Below are 23,548 nucleotides of genomic sequence, written 5' to 3'. Positions count from 1 at the left end.
TCTATGCTGACCATCAGAAAGATTTTGTCTGTTTTGTGAAACACTAAATTTCTGTGGCTGCAATTTAAGGCCCAAATTTCTAGTTCTACCCAGACTGGTTATGAAGAACAGATTTTTTTTTTTTCCTCCCTACTTCTTATTTGCAGTAGTATTTTCATATACTTAAAGACAAGTTGTGATTTCTCCTTTCAGTGTTTTGTTTTTTCAGAATACACATCTCCAGTTCTTTCACTTTTTTTCCCCCAAGCATTTTTAGACTTTTCATCATTCTTCTGGCCCTGCCTGGACTCTCTCCAGCTTCTTCAAGGGCTTTTACCCCCAAATGGACACATCTGCTCCAGTTAAAAGTCTATCAGGGATCACTTGCCTCTCTTCCTTTAACCAAAACAAAAGTTTGGTTCCAGTTAATTGTTTATGTTACTTGCAGCCTAACATAATCAGCAGCTAAACATAAGAGGAGTTGCCTGTGTGTTCAGCCCCTGCTCTCAACCCTTGACATGGAAAATAGACTAAAACAGGCAAAAAAGACTGAGAAATTCTGTTTTTGCGGGTGGAGAAGAGAAGCTTAGAAAGTTGAGGAGGACAAGACATTTCATCAGGAGCAGGAACCAAGTGTAACTCTTCCAGATCCCTTAGATAAGTTTTAAGAACAAAATCACCCTTCAGCAAATTCCGGTAATATCAGTGCGGCAGGTAAATGCCACACTCCAATGAACTTTGTGTTGCAGAGTCACAGCTGAACAGAAAAAATAAACTACGAGCAAGAACATTGTCCCAGAGGAGAAGCAGAAAAGCTATCTGAAAAGGGCATCCCCCGTCATACCCTCCAACTCCCTAAGTGCCACAACAGGTTCCAATATCTCTTGGATATATATGTTCATGTTGAAATAGAAGGGTAAAATTACAAAAATCAATGGCAATTGATAAAAAAAGGCTTCTTAAAAAACCCTGCATTTCCTCATTTTAGTTCCTCTCTATTTATAAAGCCCAGCAGACCACATGCACACACGCGAACCTCACTGAGAACTCCCCAGACAGGCGGGCTTCACAGCATACCTGGGACTTTCCTTATTATAAATAAGGACTGAATTGCCTTCAAACATCAGGAAGCTTAAAGTAACATTGAAGGAATGTAGGTAACCAGGGAAATTACTCTGCAGAGGACACATCTCCATCTGCTGTGGTTTTACTTTTTTCCCAGGGTTTGTACAGCTGACCAGGACCAGTCAGCCAACAGACCTTGACATCATCCCCTAAACGCAGTCACCCTCGACAGCTGAACCCCTCTGTCCCTTGGCGTAAGCAGACCTGAATGCAGCATCTGTCTGAGGGGGACACTGTTAACACAATACATTACTGCTCTTGTGATTGAAACGCTTTTTTTTCCACCTTGGCCTGTCTCTGAGATTTCAACATCACTAAGCATCGATGTGAGCAGTGCAGGTCTCCAGGGAGCTGTGGGTAAAGCTGTGCAAGATCTCCTTGGAGCAGCTGTGGTGCACCTACAGCTCCAAGACATGGCACTCCTTGTTCAAACACACGCTCGCCGGGTAGGCGTTAGCTCTGGCCAACACTCACGCAGTTGCAGTCTTGCTCTTCTTCCCAGATTGCTGATAGCTTCTCCAAGCATCTGACTCCATCTGAGATGGCTGTAGCTCCTCATGCTGTGTCCCTCCTGCCCAGCTGCCTGGGCCCTTTTAGTTCATTTGTGATTTATGATATTCCTTCACCTTTTTGCCTACGACAACTTCACATTAGCAATGTCTTGCCTGGTATTTTGACAGCAACCAGTGTAAGACCTTCGCCTGCAATCCCCAGACAACACCACTGCCTTGTTAGGGTATTAATTCAGGATGCAACTGGAAATAACATGTCACCTGCTAAGCCATCCATATGCGCTTTCTGTTTCTCTAACAACAAGTCCAGCCAAGCGTATCCATCTGAGGAGTATAAATCTCACGGCTTCAAGAAACTCTGGATGCATGTAGAGATGAAACTGTACAAGCAGATTTAAAACCCCGTTAAAAATCCATCAGCAATAGCTCAAGCTGCCGTCAAAGTTTCTAGACACAAAATACCTTAGGAGAAATAACCACAAAACCCAAGGCATCTTAAAGCAACCAAGGTGCATCATTAAAAAATAAAAATAATAATTAAAAGAATCCAATGCCTCTGCCCTCCGAAGTTTTATCTTGAGCAGAGGTTTCTTAGCCACATTACGAACTCCTGGAATTCACAGGTTTCCCACAGAAGGCATTAACTGACAAAACTCAGCCAAGTTTTTAAGCTTTCCATCCAAGTCACATGAATAGAAATATATTCTATAAACACAGACATATCTCTAGAAACAATGATACTAATCAGGAGATCCCCATTTGCATGTATTCTACTTACTGACAGCTGAGTTTAATATACGGCACATTTCTTTTTCTTCTCTCGTATTATTAATTGTACTAACCATAAAATTGTTAATGAAACAGCACTTAAATTGTTCATAACAACATTAAAACTATCTCCCCGTGAAATGAATGAAGTTCCCTTCTCAGATCCTCTCTGTGAACTGTGGGAAATTTCACTGCACTGATTATAACATTTATTAAAAGTTGCTTTTTGAGTAAACAATTGTAGCAAATGGATCACTGCACTTATGTGCCCTTTTCTGTTGATCCTTCATACCTTTTCGGGAGATGTATGCCTACGCTTTCATAAGGTTGTCATTAAGATGACGTTATCTTTTTCCCACCTCCAACTTCTGATATATATTTTCCAGAAAGCAATTCCAGCATGTTGTACTACCCTATTAAAATATCCCCACTGTCCCCCAGATTATGCTTCTGTAATAAAACCTGTCTTCACTCCTCTTGTGATCTGTGTGTCCTACCTGACACATAACCTTCTCCTCCTGATGGCTGGGCACCGCCCGATGATGGGGTACCTCCTTCACCACCTACCCCTGGTTGCCCTATTTGCATGCAGTGCTGTGGAACAGGTCTCGGTTCTTCTGGAAGGACAGGCCAGGTGGCCAAAAATATAATGGTCCAAGCCAAGCATGACTTCCCAATCCAAATGATTAGCTGAGTAAAACCTAATCTCAGTTCAACTATGAATTAAAAGCGTGGGATCAGAAGTGAAAATAAATAAGTAAACCAACAACCCAAACCCAGAAATATTTACTAAATGGAAGAGAAATATAGGTGAAGAAATATAAATGACGTATCATGAAGCTTAGAAGCATTATATGGGAACCTCAAGACATCAGGAAAAATCTGAAGCTGGTAAGAATAAGAGGTTAATGAGAAGTTATTATTTTCAGGGGTTTTTTTGCTTGGTTGGTTGGTTTTGGGTTTTGTTTTGTTGGGGTTCTTTGGTGGGTTTTTTTGTTTTGTTTTTTAAACAAAAGCATTACAACAAACAAAATCTTACAGATGGTACAGTCCAGCAGAGGAAAGTTCAATGTATGATTTTGATCTGTATTTGGAAAGCAGCAGGGCAACGTGCGTGTCTCTGATGATGATGAAGAAGCTTTTTCCATTCCATTAGTAACAAAGGCAGATGTTAAACAACATCTACGAGAGATAAACATTTAAAATCTTGCACCTTATAATAGCTGGCTGAGAAGGTATTTGAATACAGTCAAATGCAAAAGCTGCACTCAAGAAAGAACAGATTCAGCACAGACCTCCAGTATGGCAGCCTGAATTCTGGAAAAAAAATAATGTGGCAGAGGATTTGGGGATTAAAAAAGGTAAATAATTCAGCGTGAAATCCCAGTACGTACTGCCAAGAAAAGGCTAACACAACTGTTTGCTGTATAAACTGAACAGCAAGGAAGAACAAGAAGGTAATACTCCTTTTCTACATGGTATTGGGAAGACCTGTGCTGTGACACTAATGTCACGCATTTTAAAAGGGCAATAAAGACCAAGGGAGGGTGTGGAAAGGAAGCATAAAAGCAATTAGAGGAGCTCCGCATCCTTCTGGAGCAAGACCTGGATGCCCTCACTATAAGGTTATCTCAGTAGACACTGGGCACCTATGTTTAGGGAACTCAATCAGGTGTGGAATGTCTTCAGAGGTACTCTACTGTAAGGCAATTCAATCTAGCAGAGAAAGGCACAATAAGATGCAAAGTGGAAACCTATACAAAGTCATAACTCTCCCCAGGTATCTAGATTAATAGCGAGGGCAAGGGGAAATAGATGTGCTGAGTTGTCCAACTCAGCTCCTGAAAAGAAGAGTTCAACAAAGTGCGAGTTATGCTTTATCAGAAACTGGTTCTTGGACTCAACTTACTGGAGGTAACTGGTGAAAATTAGTTGCTTTCAATAACTAGCCAAATAAAATAATCTATCCTTCCCATCAGGGATTACTCTAATCTTAATATAGCTACAACTGCACAGGCTTCCTGGGTTTCTGATGTCAGATCTTGGCCCAGGCACTGAGACGTTAAATTCCACTTGGATTTTCTCAAATAGCTGCTAGCCTCTAATCATGGAAGCCCACTTGCTCTTGCTGCTGTATGTTTGGAAAAAAACACATTCAAATAATGAAGTTTCAATAATGCTCTGAACTTCAAGGGAAGGAAATGCTGCACAGAAGTCCTTACAAACTCCACTTTAGGGGCACTCCTGTTTGATTAACACCTTTTTGTTACAAAAAGCCTGATCAAGGTCTAAATATCCACATCATGAAGCAAGAAGAGACAAAGCAAAGTCATATTGGTACTGCTGGAGCCACTGGGTGCTGCCAATCCCCAAGGTTTCATCAGGAAACTTGCAGTGTTTTCCCTTTGTCCTGGCATGGTTAGCACATCCCAGCCAATGGACGAGCAGCAGCAGGCTTCTAATCATCTTGATTGCACAAAAAAGAAAGATACCAAACATCTGTAATCCAGGAGAGAAATAAATGAGAAATTCAACTTTTTCAGAACTGTTTCATGATTTTTGCTGCTGGTTTTGCTTCTTTAGCTTTTGGGGTTGCCAAAAGTGACTAGCAGCTATTGGTATTTCACCAGTACAGACTGGTGACGTCGAGCTGGTCTCTTGTACACACATGAATAGACACACACATATCGCAACTCAAGGCAGAATTAAATTGTATGAAGTTTGCTGCCCAGTCCCACATGAAATACTCGAGCAGAGCTGGGACAGCATATGGGCTGGCTGGTAGGAGAAAGGGCGTATGGGAGACTTGTGCCCTCTGCACAGGCACCTGGGAGCCCTAAGCTATTTGAAATAGCACAAGACCTTACCCGTGGGCAGCTAAATCAAACCACAAAGCTCCAGAGACCATAATGAAATGCCTAGAGTTAGATGCCTTAATCTGCAAACCAGTCCCACCCTGCGGACATTTCTACAGGACAAAAGGAGGGTCTGCATCCAGTTTTTACTAACTGATGAAGGATGCTGGGAGTCTAGCTTTCCTTTGCATAACATCTTAGTCTGTTCCAGTGTACAGGACAAAGAAATCCATCTTGAATGAAGGAGCTGTCCCGCTGTTCCAGGGAAGAGACACCATTATTTTCTTTGCTATCTTCTGGTCTTCAAAGCAAGTACGCCCCTGTCATCAGTTCTGGGTTTGCTGGACCCTGCAAGCCCAGGCTTGCAGTACTGAGCCGGGGACACAGTGAACTCTGGCTGCATCTGCCAATTATGAACTATTTGGACATACTTCACCTAATGAAAACAAATGGATTGTGCAATTCCTGTGACTGCAGATGTGCTGTGGGACACCATTTCAACCCACTTGCTGTCTTAGGTGCCCCATCCATATAAAGGAGGATTGTGCTGTACTTGGCTTACCAGATTCATCTCGGTGTTAATCTGGGAACACAGACCCAGAACACATGTTCAGTGCCGGGATTTCACAACCCAATTGCTTTACTCCTCCTGTGAAGAGTTTGACCTTTTCCCTGAGGCTCATCTATGGTCAGAGCTGAAAATGCATCTCAGTGGCACAAGCTCATACTGCCATGGCAGAGGTTGCTCCAGCTAGAGAAGATCTTCCAGACAAGGTAGTGCAAGGCTATTGCCAACAGGCATCATGTCTGAGGACAGGAGTCCTTAAGAAGCTCTTCCCAGCTCCACAGCCTACCAGCTAGGCAAGTGAAAAATGAGGATATTCTGTTCAGCAGCCTGTGCCGGCCCACCACAATGAAAAATTGCATTCACCATCATCTGGTTCTTGCCATTAACTTCCCTTAACTGTGTTTCCTGCCTCAAGGGGTTGCTTCCTGCCCAGAACATCCCATTCCCAGCCCTGCACACATTACTGAGGACTGCTATTTGTAGATGAGAATTTATGGGGCTTTGACACAGCACAAAGTTGGAATGCTTTTAAATCACAGCGAAACCGGCACTGGGATACGGCTCTGCCTTGTGCATCCCTCATGGGTTTATCAAGCTATGAGTATTTCTGAGAGAAAGTGGTTTCTCTAAGTGTGGAAATGCGCCTTTGTCTCTTCATTTCATTCCTAAATTCCCATGCTCAGGATCAAGGGAATCATACAGAAGACACAGCAGTGGCACAGTGTGAGGAAAGAGAAGAAGCAACAAAGCCTAAAATCAAATCTTAGTACCTTATTATGAGGCATATATTTTAATATAAAGCGTATTATTTCAGTAATCATAGCTGCATTTACTGTCACTTGTAACTGATGTCTTGACATGCTCACAAGACTGCAGGCAAGGAGGGAGCGCTCTTCCTCCACAGCTTTCCCAACCCGGGCAAGGAGCCATCCAATGCTGCGTGCTCCCAGCACGCCTGTCCAGCTACACATCCAAAACTGAGCCTTGCAAAGGGCTTTAGGAAAATGAAACTCAACGATCCTGCCCCATTTATTTACAGCAACACTCCAGACTATAATTGTGATTATATGGACTGGAAATACTCTTGTGGGTGAATAAATGAAACAAAAAAAAACACTTAAAAAAATAAATCTGCAAGATCCTTGAGAGTTCTGGATGGTGTTTATAACTATCATCTTGCTGCATTTCTGGTCCAGCCTCTCTTCTTGTACGTCAGTCTTTGGGAAAGATACATGTCATTCATATCCTTGGTGATACAAGTTGCTATCAGACAGCTGTTACCAGAGTAATTTGACAGCAGCATCTCATGCCACAGCTAAATAGCATGACCAGATAAGACCAAACAATGTAAGTGAACAGAAGAACGTCTTTGTTTTTTCCTAGGTGTACACCCATTTTCTACCAAACATGGCTAAACGTCCCCTAGATTTAGCCCAGCACCAGCTCCAGTCTTTGCCCCACAAAATTAAATGCAGCATATGAAAGGGACAGAAAACAGAGGGAAATGCTTTCCTCAGGATCAGAGTACATCAAAACGTACAGCTCTTCTCTGAAAAGGCCTTGTTTAAAAGGCAACAAAGGTCAAGGTTGGTTCCACGAGTGCAGTAGCGCCCTGGGATGGCACAATTAACTTAACTCCTTAACTTAAAAATCCATGGAGTCAAAGCAGGGATATCTTACTGGTCCTTCTGCCGAGGAGATGTGAGAAAAAAAAAAATCCCAACACTACTTCCAAGGAGTAGGGAAATTAGCCTTGACCTGGGATCCAAGCCACTGTGGATTAAAACTCTTTGGAACGAGAAGAATATTATATTTTTTCTTTCCCTTTATATCCACAGTAATTTACCTCTTCAATGGCATAAAAATTAAATCCAGATGGAATGGCTTTTTAATTAAAATCATACTTTGCTTATCAGAGTGAGAACCCTTAACTGATTACCAAAGAAATGTGGAAACCTCTGGCATCCTGTTTCCCATTCTCCAGCCAGGCTGTGCAGCAAACTCACTCTGCTAAACCATGTGTAACCCTTTGGAGACCACCCCACATGGACTCTCCTCACCCTATTTATAGATCAGAAAAAGTCACATAGGACATATAGAGTCTATACAAAAAGGTGTATACAAAAGCTCCCTCTCTCCAGCTGAACCTGATGGAGTTCACTCTTGTTTTAATTTGCTGACTCCTGGAAAGTCCCTATGGCAGCACAGAATCTCTATACATTTAATTTCAACTCCTTGGCTGTGCTGTTATTTATCTTCACAGACAACTGAAAGGTTTCCCACTCTCTCAAAAGCACCCTCGGGCCAAAGGCTGAAACCATACACCTGATCCATTCCTAGCAGATATACCCCAGCATCCCACTCCAATGGTTAAGGACCTCTTTTTTCCACAAGCACTATCATCCAGTCTTGTTGCCAGAGTCAGCTTATTTTGCTGCAGGCCTCTCCATATGGTGACAACAAAATTCACAGGTCATGATATGGTTGGGTCACACAAGCTATGCCACCCACCCACCTTGAGGTGTTCCCTGAGGAACATCTCATGTGCCACAGCCTCTGGGCCACAGGGAGGACTGCTGTTGCCTGTGCTATATTTGGGGTTCAGCCTTTCAGGGTTGCTCCCGTAACAACTTTCACGAGCATTAAACTCTCAGTCAGAGCCTCAGACGGCACGGCACAGCAGTGTTAACGTCAGCAAAGCTAAGCTGATTTATTCTGGGTGAGGATGGTAACTGCCGGGTAGGATTTTCCCAAGCACAACTATTAGTTAAATTCCTAGGGCCAAATGAATATGTGACTGAGTGACTGCATGCTTTTATCTTTCTGTTTTCAGTGCCAGCTCCTGCTAGAAAAGGGATGTTGAGGCAGATGCTAGAACTGAGGTCTTGAACCCATGCTGTTTGCAAGGACCCTATGGGACTTTCCATCAGAACAGCACTGTCACAGGAATTCAGCTGCATTTTCCTTACAGACAGAAAGGAGATCAGATACTACTTCACTTGGGAAAGTTACTCTATTTTTAGCTCCAGTAAGACCAATGCAGCCACAAGGTGCTGGATTACAGAGGCTGAAATAACCATCTTCTGGACAAACCCAAGAACAGACACATTGATCTCTAAGTGTCTCCCACATAATGAAGAAAATGCAGTTTTACCCTTGGAGCTCCTCCTGCCCTCTCCCTAGCTTGGGGGTAACCCACTGATATATTCCACAGGAGACACCAAAACCCTGATCTCATTGATCAGGACTTTCCTAGATTCTTAAATACCTTTAAACTCTAGACTTAGTGCACTATTCTATTTCCAGGCCTGGAAATTTTCTTCCCCAATTAAATCTGCTGCTGCTGGAGTTAGAGATCCCCAGACTCTAAGACTGAATATGCTTCAAACTAATAGTTGTGACTGAACAGCTTTCAAAACTGAAACTCTTCCACTATCTGATCTATGATCTAAACCAGAGGTCATTGTCCCTTCTCTGAGCATGTCAGTCTTCCAACATGCTAATCAGGAAAGTGAAATTTCCCCAATTCCCAGAAATGGCTGTGCCATCATTTAAAGGTGTGGCACATTCTGGCCATTTTCTGGCCTGAAAAAAAAGTTTAAAACCAATTAATAAAAAGCATGGGTTTTTATTTATTCACTCTTCTGTCAGGAAAAATAACTCAGAACTTGCGAACTTTTCCAGTTTCTTGATGAGAAGAAAAAAGGGAAAAGCTACTCTATTTTTTCTCCTCCATCAATCAAGAATTAAAATCCCCAAGCATAAATATCTCCCTCACCCCCTGCAACTTTACAAGCAAAAAACCCACCTTCCTGAAAATATTCTTCAAGTAAAAGGTTAGGTTTTTTGTTAAGGAAAATACATTTGAAAGATAAACGGTCAGCAAAGTCTAATGTGAAGAGATCAGTCAGGGTTCTTTATATCTTGGCCTTAAGATTAATTAAATCTCATTTCACAGTAATCGCACACCCCACACTCAGAGTTCAGCTGCAGCCACTAATCGTGTGAGCTGCGCAGAAGTGTAATGGTTTCCCCACTGTAGATGTACGATATCGATTTTAAATTTCTCTCCTTCTCACCCAATTGCTCACCCCTTGTAAGCAGCTCACGTTCTTATGCATATGCAGTTGGAGATGGTTGACCGCATCTTTTTCTGGCAAGAAGCACCTTTTTTAAACTTGCTGTTGTTATTTTAGTATGGTGTGAAGGATCTGGGAACTCCCTATTGCTCGTATGAGAGCAATCAAAAATATTAATCCCCCTCTCCCTCCCCTCTGAAACAAAAGATTTACAAGAAACAGACCGCATCTGCTCTGTGAAACACTGTGCTGGGACTGTCAACCCAGCCCCTGTCTGAACACTGAGCATATGGCCAGGGTCATCCTGACAAAAACCTTTCCCTGTCTCTGCTCCCTAACAAAACACTTCTTTCCCTTCATGGCCATGATCTCCATGACATCCTGAACGATGACACTGTTGGCTGGCACAGGAAGGCCCAAGTCCATTGTGGACGGATCCCTCAAAACAAGGGAGAGAGCAGTGACCCCTGTCACATGGAGAGCAAAGCCCTCCAGTTGCCTCTGATTTTGCTGCAACAGGTACATGTCCTGTAGTGTGCCCAAACGCACTCACAAACGCATACCTTAAAAAAGCAGAGACCAAGGAGAAGATTGCCAAGAGAGGCATCATCAGTGGGACCTTCCCACTGGAAAACTGGCAAAGCTGGGATATGAGCTGGATGCAGTTCCCAAAACTGGCAAAGCTGCAGTACTGGGATATGAACTGGACTATATGAAACCCTAAAGAGATCCTGCCCATCTCTCGGCAAACCAGTAGTGTTCCAAGATGATCTGTTTCCATCTCCTACTCTTCCCAGTCTCAAAGCCAAACATGGATGTGTCTCCACGCCCAGCCAGCCTGCCATTCCTGCATTGACAGGTAGATCCATACTGTGATAATGCCTTGCTCCTGCTAAAGGTGGTTGTGCCTTGCTAAATTTTTCCTTAAGCAGGAGGGCCAGCACTGCATTGTGAAAAGTACCACACCAAGTACCACACCAATTGCTCTCCCTGCATAGCAGCTGAATAACATACACATCACGTAGGAAGTCTCCTTCTGAGGCAGTCCCTGTGACAGACAACACATCCCTGGCAGAAATGGACCAACCTCCATCACAAAAGAAGTTGGTTTTCTGGCTCTCAGTGCTGCTCTTGGCACGCTGTTCTCACATCTCACTCCCCTCACTGCTACAAACCTTCCCACACCCAGCCAAATTCAATCCCGTCGAGCATAGAAACACTCCGGCACCAGCACTAGCCCTTCACTCTAGAAGATACTTCCATTCCTCGACATTATCACAAGTGGACATGTAGGGGGTAACCGCATCATCCCCATGACATTGATTTGCAAAGCTAATCTAGCCAAACACTAACTACGAAGTCTTTATGATCTAGGCAGACAAAAGTGAAAAGAAATAAGCAAAGGGCAAGTAAAGGAAGTATATTTTTCTCATTTCTAAATTGGGTGTTAGGCATTCAGCTGCAAGACCATCCCTAGCAGAAAGTTCATTTACAGACCCTGGAACAGAACTAAGAGCTCCTCAGCTTCATCCTGTGCCTGAACCGTTGCCTCTCTCCAGCTGCAGCTGAATTTATTGGTTCATCTCCTTCTACTCATGGTTACCCCAGTGGACACTGTTCCTTGCCGGTACTTCTCCCCAGGCTACTCTACAAGGGAAATAAGCATTTATTTTTAGGCGCATTGTACTCTGACTGGTTGGGCTCTCCTCCCAGGGCTGCAATATGTATTTAATACTTGTCTCCAGAGCTGACAGCCCAGGAGGCTTGAGTGGTGAACTGGCAGAGAAGAAATAATTACAAAGTAGAGGGGCACCAACCTGCCAAGCATTTTAATACCCCTTCTAGAAACAGAGACTTGACTTTTCAGCAGTCCTGTAGTGGGGAAGAAAGCAAGCCTGAATCAAAGACTCAGTTGCTGTTTTATTATGATGATGATTTCAGTTGTGCAATAACAAATCCTGTCAAATCTGCAGCAGAGAGGAACAGGAGGAGAAATACACTATTAGAGCAATATGCTGAGAAAAAACGTACTGGGAAAAGGCAGTACAGGAGATACAACTGCACCTAGGCTGCTCAGCGTTCCCAGCACAGGCTGTCCCTCGGAGCGCTACAGCTCTGGGATGCTTCTAGACAGCGGCGATCCAAGTGGGATCAGCAGACCCAGTGATCAACCTGCACAAGAGATTCAGCTCAAATGTGGAATTGTTCCACAACTGATCTACCTAAAGGCTGCGGTTCCTAACCTCTTTGCAGCTGGAGTTCATGACTGCTGCCCTCATGTTTCTCTTGCCCATTGCTCCCAGCTGCACTTCCATACGGTACTATAATCTCCTCCTCTCCCTCATCCCAGCCCTCACCATATCCCCAGGCAAATATCATGCTGGGATCACAGGTCCTGACGGTCCCTGATGCCTCCATCACAGCTTGCAACAGTCACTTGGACACTTTTCCCTTCTGCATCTCTTTTTCCAAAGGGTAAATATAGTACTGTTGAGCACACTAGGTGTCTTTCCTTTAGAAAATCCTTTACTCAGCCCTTTACTTATCTATTCTTCCACAAAAGAATTTAGTGTTTCTGGAAGATGGCCATTCAATAAATCCTAGTTTTGTCTTATCTCCCTGTAACAACAATACCTAGTAAAAAATTGGAACAGGCAACCAAAGCTTCAACTTTATAGCTAGGTTTAAAAATATTTCCAGATGCTTATTGGTCCCTTAAGACATTTCTGAGGCTCAGGTCAAGTAGACCCTAGGCAGCAAGCTCCAATTTTTAATTTCCTTTCCATCTAGAAAACCATCAGGTCTTGGCTAACGCAGTTTAACCACCAGAGCTGCCTGGCTCTGGGAACAGCTTCCCAGTCAAAGGAGCTCAGCAAAAAAGTGAACTTTAAGAAGCTGAAGGTAAATAACCTTACAAATACAATACGAGCCCTAAGTTGGCAAAGACCTCAAGGAGACATAAAGGTTGTTCCTGCCTTGTATCTGCAAGCTTGTAAGATCCAAATGAAAACAACAGTCAAAGTGGAAGGCACAAATACACATGCCAACATTATGAGTCTCTTCCTCACAGTGTGTAAATTTAATTATAGCGTAGGTCATGGACTTCCAGCGCAACTTCAGCCACGGACAGACATCCAACCTAGCATCTCCAAAAGAGCTAGATCCATCCAAAATGAATGGATCTCTAAAAGCAACATCTCATACCACAGTTTTATTAAGTGCTATTATAGCCATGATCGACTACTGATATATGGGACATAATATTTTTTATTAGACCAACTAGTACAGCTAGAGAGAGAAAAAAAAAGCTTTTGAAGCTCTCTAACTCTGAAACACACTCAGGAAACTTCAGGCTATGCATAGGTCTGAAATAACTGTTCTGTGTTTAGTCAAGTTAGTTAATTACAGAAAAAAAGAGTAATTAGCACCTGCAGAGCAGACAAATCACTTAGCCAGGGAGGAGGTGGTAGGACCATCAGCCCTTGTAGGACTGCACGGGTGGGCAAGAGTTATCACCTCTGCAACAGCAAGAAACTAGCAGGTGGCGAGACGTGAAGAAAACTGCAGCATGTCATAAAAATCAATGTCTCCATTTAGTCCCAGGTTTTTAATGCCCAGCAGAACCATGAATGTTAATTTGTGAGCTTGGCTTTTGGGGACACGTTGTAGGTCTATAACACAGAAGGATGGTAGTGCTGGTTTTGCAATAAGCCACTCTCTCCAAACAGCACACTTTTCTTTCATGTTGTCCCACTGATAAACATTTTCAGGCTAAACCCAGAGCAATTGCTACTCAGTTTTGTTTCTCTTTTAAACCTCAGGAACTATTGCTATGCCTGAAAGTATATATTTTAATATTTTTTTTATATATATATATAAATATATATATTTCAGTTGTTCCAATATAAGCCTTTATTTCTCTTGACAAACCTTGCCTCATCTGCATTGTACACAACAGCCTGAAGATAAGCCTTTGACATACTGTTTGCTGAAACGTGTATGACTTCCCAGGGGAGGGAGGAGAGAGGGGGGGCAAGGAGGAACAAAGTTTAATTTTGCCAAAAATGGTGCTGCAAAAGAAATTGCGTGTAGGCGATGAAAGAGCAAGAATTCCTGCGCCCAAAAACACAGTCCATGCCCCCAGTCAGTGCAAAACACCAGCTCCAGAAGGCAAAAAAAGCTTTGCACAGAGAAACTGTGCAAAAAGGGAACTGTACAACAAGAGCTGGCGAGTAGAACAAAACGGAAGGGCTGGGAAAATTCTTTGAGAGGAATCGTTGCAGGACTGGAATTAAGTGCACAGCATAGCTGAGACCCACACGGCTCTGCAGCCGTGTTTAATGTCACTCTCCCCAAAAACGCAAGCAGCCTAGCAGTCAACACTTGAGCACATCAGTAATTCTTCATGTAGTCTTTGGCCTCCTTTCGGTGCCCTGTGAAGCTGGGAACAGTCTCAGCAGCAGCTTTTTTCTCTGCCTTCGAGCATGTCAAGCAAAAGAAAAGCTGGTTCTATTGTGAAAAAAGCTGGAAAAGCCTAATTATGGTTAAGAGCCAGGGTGAAAATGAAAAATAACCAAATAGATGGATGCAGACATCACAGGAAACAAGTGGCTTGTTTCAGTGTTGTCTCTTTTGCACTTACACCCTGCTTTGAAATGATCCCGGGGCAATAGGAAACCCCTGTGACCTCCCCAGGGAGGGAGTCCCAAAGGGGTCCCCAGCCAGCGCAAGGCTGGCAGAGGGGCTTCACCACCCCTCCGTGTAGCTCCCAGCACATGGCAGGACTCAGCAAGGGGAAGAAAGTACCCACATCCCTTTGTATTCCTCGCTGAATTGTCCCAAATTATTAGGCCCAAATTACACGGGTAAAAGCAGCCAAGAAATACTGGGCATAGCTCAGGACTGAGCCCACTCACTGATGGCAAGGAGGATGAAGTGGCTTCAGCAGCAGGGCACGCAACCACATCAGCTAGTGCTGCTGCGCTGAACCGTCCTGGGGAGGATCTCATTCACTCCCTCCCTCTGCAAGAAAGCACATCTGCCAGGGCAGTGGGGTTTAATCACTGCTCAGCAAACTCCTGAGGGCTGTGAAAGGTGACTTAAAAAAAAACCAGTAATATGTATGTCCCACATAGCCATGAATGGGATGAACTTTCTAAAGGGGTTCACCCCTCCTATGATAAATTGCTAGGGATCTGTAATGGGAAAGAAGCTATAAAAAAGTAATCACTGCTTTCACTTAAGATAAGAGTTGAATTTGGCTACAGTAAAATAAAGGTGGAAGAAGTATACTCTCCAGCAGGATTTGGATTCTGGCTGTTTCCAAGCCGAGTGCATAAAAATGCTGAGTGTCAGTGTTGAAGCAGCTTTTAATTTTGTTGCAACTGTACAGAGTTGTTACAGATTTTTTTTTTTGGGGGGGTGGGGGGGTGGGCATCACATTCAGTATATTTAATTTTGTTTCCTTTTTGCCTTGCAAAGGGATACCTTCCTCAAAGTGCGAACTGTAGCAGTCTGGCCACTTAGGAAAGATGAAATAAAAGCTTCTTTTCAGTAATGAATAAAGCAGGCTGCAGGGAAAAGCTCAGCATGAACAGGTTTTCTTCTTTTTTCATTCTTACACAACACAAGAGAAACCTGGGGAGGGATTCAGCTTGCAGCTTAAGATCTCTAAACATAGGTGTCTACCTGAGGGTGACTGAACTGCCACTATAGTCAATGAGGGTTCAAAAAGGTGCATAATGGAGGCATGTGGTGCCATTGGAGATAACTTTATTTTCTGCATTCATAGCATCCACGTGGGGCTAGCAGGTAACACAGCATCTACGGGGGCTTCGCTCTCCAGAAAGGGACGATGTGGGACAACGGGATCTTTTCCTGCATCTCAAATGGCCTGAGAGCAGGCAGCTGACATGAACCTGACAATGCTGCTGACCACAACAGGAGCTCAGACCATCTGGGTCACACGTAGACACCTACACGGAAATGCCGAAACGTAGGTGTCCTAATCTGCAAGGTGAATCCCACCCCGAGGTCACCTGCAAGGAAGCTCACAGACTGATTAGCTGTGATAGACAATGACATTTATAAGGGCCCTGGAGACATTCACTGCTCAGATGTTGGTTGTGATGTTACAGATCACCAGGTATTAATTGAAACATCTGTTAAACACAGAATCAAGGTTGGAGCCCCGAAGAAACATCTTTTTAAAAGACACCCAATAGATTTCAGCTTTACAAAGGACACACCAAGTATTGACATTTTTCCCTCCAGACAAAAATTGTATTTAAATAGATTTTTTTTTTCCCCCTTCCCTCTTGATGAGGTGGAATTTCACAGGGATGAAGGTTAAAAAAACATGGAGCTCATACTCAGCTTCCCAACTGTCAGGAGTAGGAACATCCCTGAGCCTGCTGCAAAAGCAAGAAGGGGATCATGGGGACAGTGGCTCAGCAAACAGAGCACTGCAGCCTCTGTTTTCAGTTCCTTTGGTCTCTTCTCAACTTTAAATCAATGCAAATCAATGAAGCCAAGTCATGACGCCCAGAGGAGTTTATCAAAACAGCATCGCGAAGTCTGTTGTCCAGCCCACTAGTGAAATGCATCAGAAAATAATCCCGATTTGGTTCTGAATTAGAAAATAATCCCAATTCAGTTCTAACACTTGAATTTAAATGCAAACAACAGAAGTGGAAGTCTCCACCTCCCAGTAGTGCAAACAGTGAAATGGATGGTTAGTGACTGCCCTGGGGGTGAGAAATCTACCTAATGTGACTAATGGAGGAGTTTATCCACTGTTTCAGTCGACTGGAAAAAGTGACTTTGTTAATGTAAAGTACATCAGGGTGTCTAAAATTCATGTATAGCTCAGAAGCTAAAATAGGTCTTTAAGTCCTGGAAATACTATATATATATATATATATATATATATATATATATATATATATATATATATATATATATAAAAGTTAGTGCTGTAGATAAAATCTGGCACAATAAACTGTCAGTAAAGCAGCACTAACGTGTGCCTTCCAGCCTTAAGCAACCCACAATACATATCCCTGTGCATAAAAATATCCCTAAATTCACTTTATAAACCAACCATCTAAAAATTACTGGACTGAGTTCTGATGCCACCTACGCTAACTTCATACCAGGGCTACACTGACTTCAGGGCACCTCATCTGCCTTGCATCCGCACGACTGACGGATGAGTGGGGGAAAGAATATCGGAGGCAAGGACCATAACATCAAAGAAATATCGCACCCGCTTGCGCCTCTTAATCTCACCTGCTTGCTTCCAGCAGGTCAAGCCGTGTTCACATAGGCTATTTATATTTGTGCGGATTGGCAATTATTAAACATAAGTGTTCTTGCTATTATAGCTCTTCCCTATTAGGGTTTATACATGAGGCTAAGCAGTTTAAAAGTGATTTGTAGCAAAGCTAATAGCCAATAGGTGCTTCTAATAAAGCTGACGTTTCAGGACAGAAAATCTTGGTACTTTATTAACAACATCCTTATCAGAAAGAAACTTTGCACTTTTATTTACATCTCCATAAGCCTTTAGGTTCTTCTAAATATTCAGTGCTGAAGAAGTCTGGTATCACCCCATTCAACAAATAAAAGGGCTGTATAATGATGCAAGGAGCATCCAGCACCCGGTGGCTTCAGGGAGCCCATCTTCTTCTCAAACCTTCCCCATAGTACTTTCTGAGTACTAATGAATGAACTCTCCCTGCATCATGGGTCTTGTAATGTGAAAGGTGAAGCTCATGCCCAGAGAAAGGAATCACCCCAGAGAAATCCCTGGTGGTCAGGCATGAAGCCAAGCAAGCTGCAGGTTACTCCAAAAGCGCATGGTGACAAGAAGACCACTCAGCTCATGAACAGCCTTCCCCAGCCATGCACAGGACCTCCCTGCCATGGCATTAGCTGTGTTAGCTCTGGATGGAGGCCAGTCTGATGGCTGGCATTGCTTCCCTGCCCCTTTCATACCTTGAAATGTAGGGTCTATTTTTCTTCCACTGCAAATCCTCTGGGATCTCATTTTCAGAGGCAAAGACATCTCCCCTCTTGGCTCAGTTCCCACCCAAATGAAGCTGTAAGAGCTCGTGACTTCTGGAAAACATCTGGGAGCGTGGAAGGGAGGGAGCAGTGAAACAGCAAGTGCTCAGCACTCACTGAGGGAAACCCTGCCTGGCTGCATGGGGCAGGAGGACAAATCAGTGCCACGGCACAGGCAGGCTTGGCAAGTCTCATGGAGGGAGCAGGAGCTTCTGACCTGCCTGTCTGTCTGTCCATCCATGCTCTCCTTCCCACTGCTGGGCCAGAACTCCAGCCCCTCCTGCTCTGGGGTCTCCAGGCGTCTCCAACCCATTTTCTCTATGTTTTTGTCCCACGACTGAGGATTTTTCTTGGCTGCATTTCCTAGATTTTGGTTCTTACAAAGAACTTTTATCTTCTTTCCAATACAGAAGAGAGAAAGTTGATGAGACCAGAGAACGGGGCTGTATTTAATCACACAACCTTTCCCAGGCAATGGAAAACCACATATCCATTTCCACTGAGCCAGCATGATGCAGCAGTGATCCCATTCGCAGCAGTGAATGACACTGCCACGCTTTTGCTGCCTTGGTCTGAGGGCAGGATGTGACCTACTGCGTTCATAAAACCCAGCTAAGTCCTGCTCCTCATCAAAACTTTAGTAACAGTTTTTATTCTGCACAGATAATTTGAATCCTTTCCTGAATTTGAGCCATAGATGCCATGCAGAGTGTGACAAATCTCCTCCAAGTGCACTCAGGTCTGACTTAAAAAAATCACCTCCTCTTGGGTCTCATTGATCTACACAGTGTCTGGTGCCCTTCCTCAGACTACCAATAAATGGGGCACTTGATGCTGAACAGGGAGATATCCTTCCTGTGCCTCTTCCCTCTCTTCTTCATCTCCAACAAACATTTGTGTCTACAAGTTAGCCCAAATACCAGGTAGCTTCCCAGTCCTACCAGACTAAGTGAGCATATGATGTGGCAAGTAGAAGATGGATTTTGACAAGATATCAGTCTTTCTAGTTGTTTCTGCTGGAGACCATCTGGTAAAGAGAAAAAGCTATCCTTCTCTCCCCCCCCAAAAAAAATAACAGAAACTCTGTATGTTTGCCATTTCCAAGGCAGCCTTACAGTCAGTGCCTCAGGAGAGCCGAAACACCTCTTTCATGACATGGGTCCCATCACTTACACATGCCCCAGTTGCCCATTTCCAAAATGTGCAGAGCACCTGCCTGCTTTGCATCCACCAACTACCATGACCCCTCCTTGGATATTCAGGTGAGAAGAGACAAATACCACTCAGCAAAGTCAAGCCGCTATGAAACAATGAAAACAAGAACAAAATGTCACGGCAGCCTCACAAGGCAGCACTGGACGGACTTAGCACAACACGCAGCACACCCTACTTTGCATTTTTATCTGGTGCAGCCCGCTGGCTGTCACACCACTGCTGATATTACAACGGGAAGGAGTCTGAACCAGAGTATTTCTAAAGCACTGCAAAAAGGGGGAAAAGGAAACAACAGACACATACACACCCAAATTCACAAGCCAGGCAGCTTTCTCTGTCCATGGTCCCATCTGCCTCCTGATGCTGAATATTTGGCAGCTATCCCTCTTTTTAAAAAACACCCTGGTGGACTCATCTCCTTTTATGATACATCACGATTCCCCTCCTGTCTGGTTCTCTGGAGTTTCCTTGCTGGAGACAGACCTCTCGGCTGCGGGGAGGGTGTGATAATTACGGTGTGAATCCCCCTGCTGACATGCTGGTGGGCTGGAGCAACGCGCTGTTGGAAACAGCCTTAAATATTCCACATAGGATTTTTTTCCTCAGATACTGTGTTTTTGCCTATTTTGCTCTTTTGCCTTGTTATGCCCTAAATAAGAGCTTCTAAAATATATGTACTGCTGAAAATATGTACTCTGAAAACTTTCAACATCATAGAGAGGCAATGAGACTTTCCGAGCTACCCAGATACAGGGTTGGGCAACTGGTTCTCCTAGATGGCTTTAAATAAAGTCAGTCATGCATTTATACATGTATAAATTTAATAAATCGTACACCCAGTAACACATCGAGGTTTTGTGGCAAGGCCTTTGTTAAACACAAGTTGTCATTGCTGAAGGATCTTTGTGTTGGATGCAGGAATTAGGCTAGAGGATTCTAGTGAGTACCTTGCCTCTTTGACAAAAACATTGATTATTATGGTTCAAATGTATTTATCTAACTTCTCAGACAATGACAGGATGAAAGACATGCAGATACAGCTGAAGTGGTTGTCCCATGAGCTTAAATTTAACTGATTTTTTATAACAATCCTGTTTCCAGAATTTACATTCGGACTGCTAAAGGATCAGATCTGAGTCTTTTATTCCTTTCTATCATGTGTCTACTTCATGGCTGGAGCAGAATAAAACTCTGAAGAAAAGCACAAATTACACCAGCTGAACACATTTGGCTAATTCAGCAAGCATACAGTCTGAAGGCATGTGGAATCCACCAACTGCTCAAATTATCCACATCTCATTTACTAGACACACACTGAAAAAAAAAAAAAGGTCCAATTTGTAGCTCTCGGGGCCAGATTATCTTAGTTACACTCCTAAAAAGGTAAACTGACCCACTAGAACCTAATAGGGATTATTCTGGATTTACACCATGCCCCCCCCCCCAACTTTAGCACTTTTCTTCAAAATATTAAAAGCTGACCATTGCAGGAGGCAGGTCTCTGCAGGAGGCAGAGCATGGTCTGTAGAACAACAGCAAATGAGATTTGCCCAGTTTCCTTTTTTGCCACATTTGTAGATCATGAGAGGCAGAGGTGAAAGTTTGTAACAGCAATTAGAAAACACATGGCTGCCACAGTTTTATAGCACCGAACTTCTCGATCAGCCAATCGTTCTCGTTCAAAGTTTTTCCAAGGACATACCAATAAAAATTATCACAATAAATTATAAGAAAAAAAACTCTGCAGAGCCAGGTTGTTACAATTGTAGAATTACTTTTGTAGAATTATTTTTAAAAATGAGCACCGAATCCCAGGTTTAAACTGAGAAACAAAAACAACAGGGATTTTCTCTAGCATTGAGGCACTTCAGTATTAGTCACCTTGCAGATCAGTGCTGATAAGGAGCATCTGAATCTCTAACCCACTAGTGTGAACCGGGTCTCAGGAACATTAACACAACAAGAGAATGAGAAAGCAACTGACGGTTCCACTAAACCAAGGGCAAGGAAGTGAGATAAAGTATAAAACAACAAGATAATAAAAGGGTTGAAAAGGAATCAGTACAGGCCCTTGGATTGCACCTATGCTGTGCCTTGCTGTTGTCCCAAAGCTTTAGGAGTTTGTGCTTATTGACAGCAACGATCAACCCAAGAGCACCAGCCTAAGGACCTGATCCTGCCACCACTTGCATGTTGAACTTCAGCAGACTACGTAACTTAACTCTCTGCAGGATCTGGCCCCAGAGGACCTCTTCGTGCCAACAATGTTTAAAGAAATGGTATTTTTGCCATGGGCTTCAGTGGAAGCGGGAGTTGGAGCAGCTCCAGCAGCTGATGAGAGTGCTGCCCCCTTCTCATTGCCCCAGCTCCAGCCCTGGCCATGAGCTATTTTGAATCTTCCCTAAAGCAAAGCCTGTAGAATTCCAGGAACTAATTGCCTGGCCATTTTTCTAATACTTAAATCCATTTTCCCAGCCTGTCGTTCTTCAAAGAAAGTCTTTGGCGATGCAGATGGCTGGGTGGCTCACGGTGACAGCCAAAAAAAATTGAAATAAGTCCATTTGTCTCATATCTTAAGGGACAAGGGGAGAAGAAAGGAGAGATGATTGATGCAGTGCCAAATCTGGGTTACTTTCCACTCTCTGAGGCTCAGCTTGGTTGGTCTGACTCTGCTTGCTTTGCGTGAACCACTGTTACCAGCTGAGCAGAGGAAAGAGAAGTGACTTGCAACCAAGTACCGATGGCACAACCTAGTTCCCGTGGGCAACCTCACCCAACCCAAGCGGATGCTGGTAAGGCAACCTCACCTTCCAAAGAGAGAAAACAAGCGTGGGAGAAGATTAGAAGTAATGGGGAAACTAAGCCACAGCCAGCACCCAACCTGGGGTGGGGGACCCCAGCCTGCTGAATAAAAATGAGTAGTCTCACTAGAAATCATACGCTGCAAGGAAACAAGCCGCAAGAACAAAGCATCAGCGAAATGTGCAGAACCCTGTGCCTGCGCTGCTTGCACAGAAAATGAGCTTTTGCATGCACGTGTGTGTGTGTGCACACACAGACACATCGCCAGGAGAAACAATCCCATTTGCTAATTCTACACTGTGCTACGAGCCATCTGCGGCGGGGGAGGTAACAGCACTGCCCCAATCAGGGACCTGGAAGCATGGAAATTATAAGCAGAAGGCACACAGCAGCCAGAAAACACATCCTTTGCTCCCAGCTTCTGCTCTTTCCTCAAACAGTGCATCCACGTGAGGTTTAAGTGTCAAAGAGCAGCACTTTGCCGAACTTCTCATGGGTGGCTGTTCTTCGACCGGAGGAAGGTCCCATCCGAGAGCCCCCTGCCCTGCCTCTGAAGCGCCTCTGGGAAATGTAATCGCGTTATCCTCAGTTTTGGGGGGAGCTTTGCACGAAACAATCAAGCTCCTGAACAGAAACCAAAGCAAACCGAAAGCCAGGCTGCAAACCTGAATGACAATGAAACCAAGAGCCAGTCCTGAAATAAAACACTAAAACCTCGAAGTGAATTCCTCTAGCTTAAGAAGCCCTCTCACTCTTGAAGAGCAAGCGTACCTTGAACAAAAAGAAAATTAAGCGATTGCTATTTTCTAGATTATCGGGGGGAAAGGAAAGCCGACAAAGATACACCTGCCTTAAACCAACAGCACTTTCAAAGTTGCCTAAAGTTTGCCCGAGGCTAAACCGATAAACGCCCGCGCCCAAGGAGAGGAAACCCGGCACGGCGGACGCGGGGCTCAGCCCCGCAGCGTCCCGCCGCCGCGCACCGGCCGCACTCACCGCGGAGAAGAGGCAGCCGAGCAGCGGCACCACGACACCCAGGACCGCGTACTCCATGCTGCCCGCGCCGGAGCAGAGGACACCCCGCACCGCAAGGTCCCGGCGCTGCGGCCGCGGGCAGCGCGGGGCTCCGCTCCCGGTGCCGGGCTGAGCGCATCCAGGGAGGGAGGGAGGGAGGGAAGGAGGCGACACCACCGCCCTCCGCGCCCCTCCGCGCCGCTCCGCGCCGCTCCGCCGCAGCCGCCCGCGCCGCCGCCCCCGGCCGCCTGCCCTGCGCGGGGCGGGGCGGCACCGCCTCCCGCCCGCCCCCCCAGGTGCCGCCGGGCCCGCGGGGAGGCTGCGCTTCCAGGGGGGGTCCCCTCGTTCCTTCTCCTTCCCCCCTTTCTCCTCTCTTTTCCCCCCATTTGCCCCCTCCCCCTTCCTTTTACCCCCTTCTTCCTCTCCTCTTTATTAATTTTCCCTTCTTTTGCCTCTTCCTCCTTTTTTCTCTTCTCTCTCGCTTTCTCCGGTTTTTCCTTCTTTCCCCTTCCTTTCTCCTTTTTTCCCTCTTTCCCTTTTCCTTCCGCCCCTTTTTTCCCTTTT

The 23,548-nt window shown here is 44.5% G+C and overlaps 1 protein-coding gene across 2 annotated transcripts in view; it reads right to left on the bottom strand.

Moving 5' to 3' along the window:
• LOC140648582 (vasoactive intestinal polypeptide receptor) overlaps window positions 1–23,238 on the bottom strand; it is a 122,203-nt gene extending 98,965 nt beyond the window's left edge. For both annotated transcript variants that reach the window (XM_072854828.1, XM_072854829.1), the window contains exon 1: window positions 22,967–23,238. In XM_072854828.1, coding sequence (XP_072710929.1) covers window positions 22,967–23,023 — 57 coding nt within the window. In that variant the 5' untranslated portion in view covers window positions 23,024–23,238. The remainder of the gene's footprint in view (window positions 1–22,966) is intronic.
• Window positions 23,239–23,548: the final 310 nt, after the last annotated feature.

The sequence above is a fragment of the Ciconia boyciana genome, chromosome 2 (assembly GCF_034638445.1).
Source record: "Ciconia boyciana chromosome 2, ASM3463844v1, whole genome shotgun sequence".
NCBI classification, from domain to species: domain Eukaryota; kingdom Metazoa; phylum Chordata; class Aves; order Ciconiiformes; family Ciconiidae; genus Ciconia; species Ciconia boyciana.
This window is presented reverse-complemented; position numbering and strand designations above follow the sequence as displayed.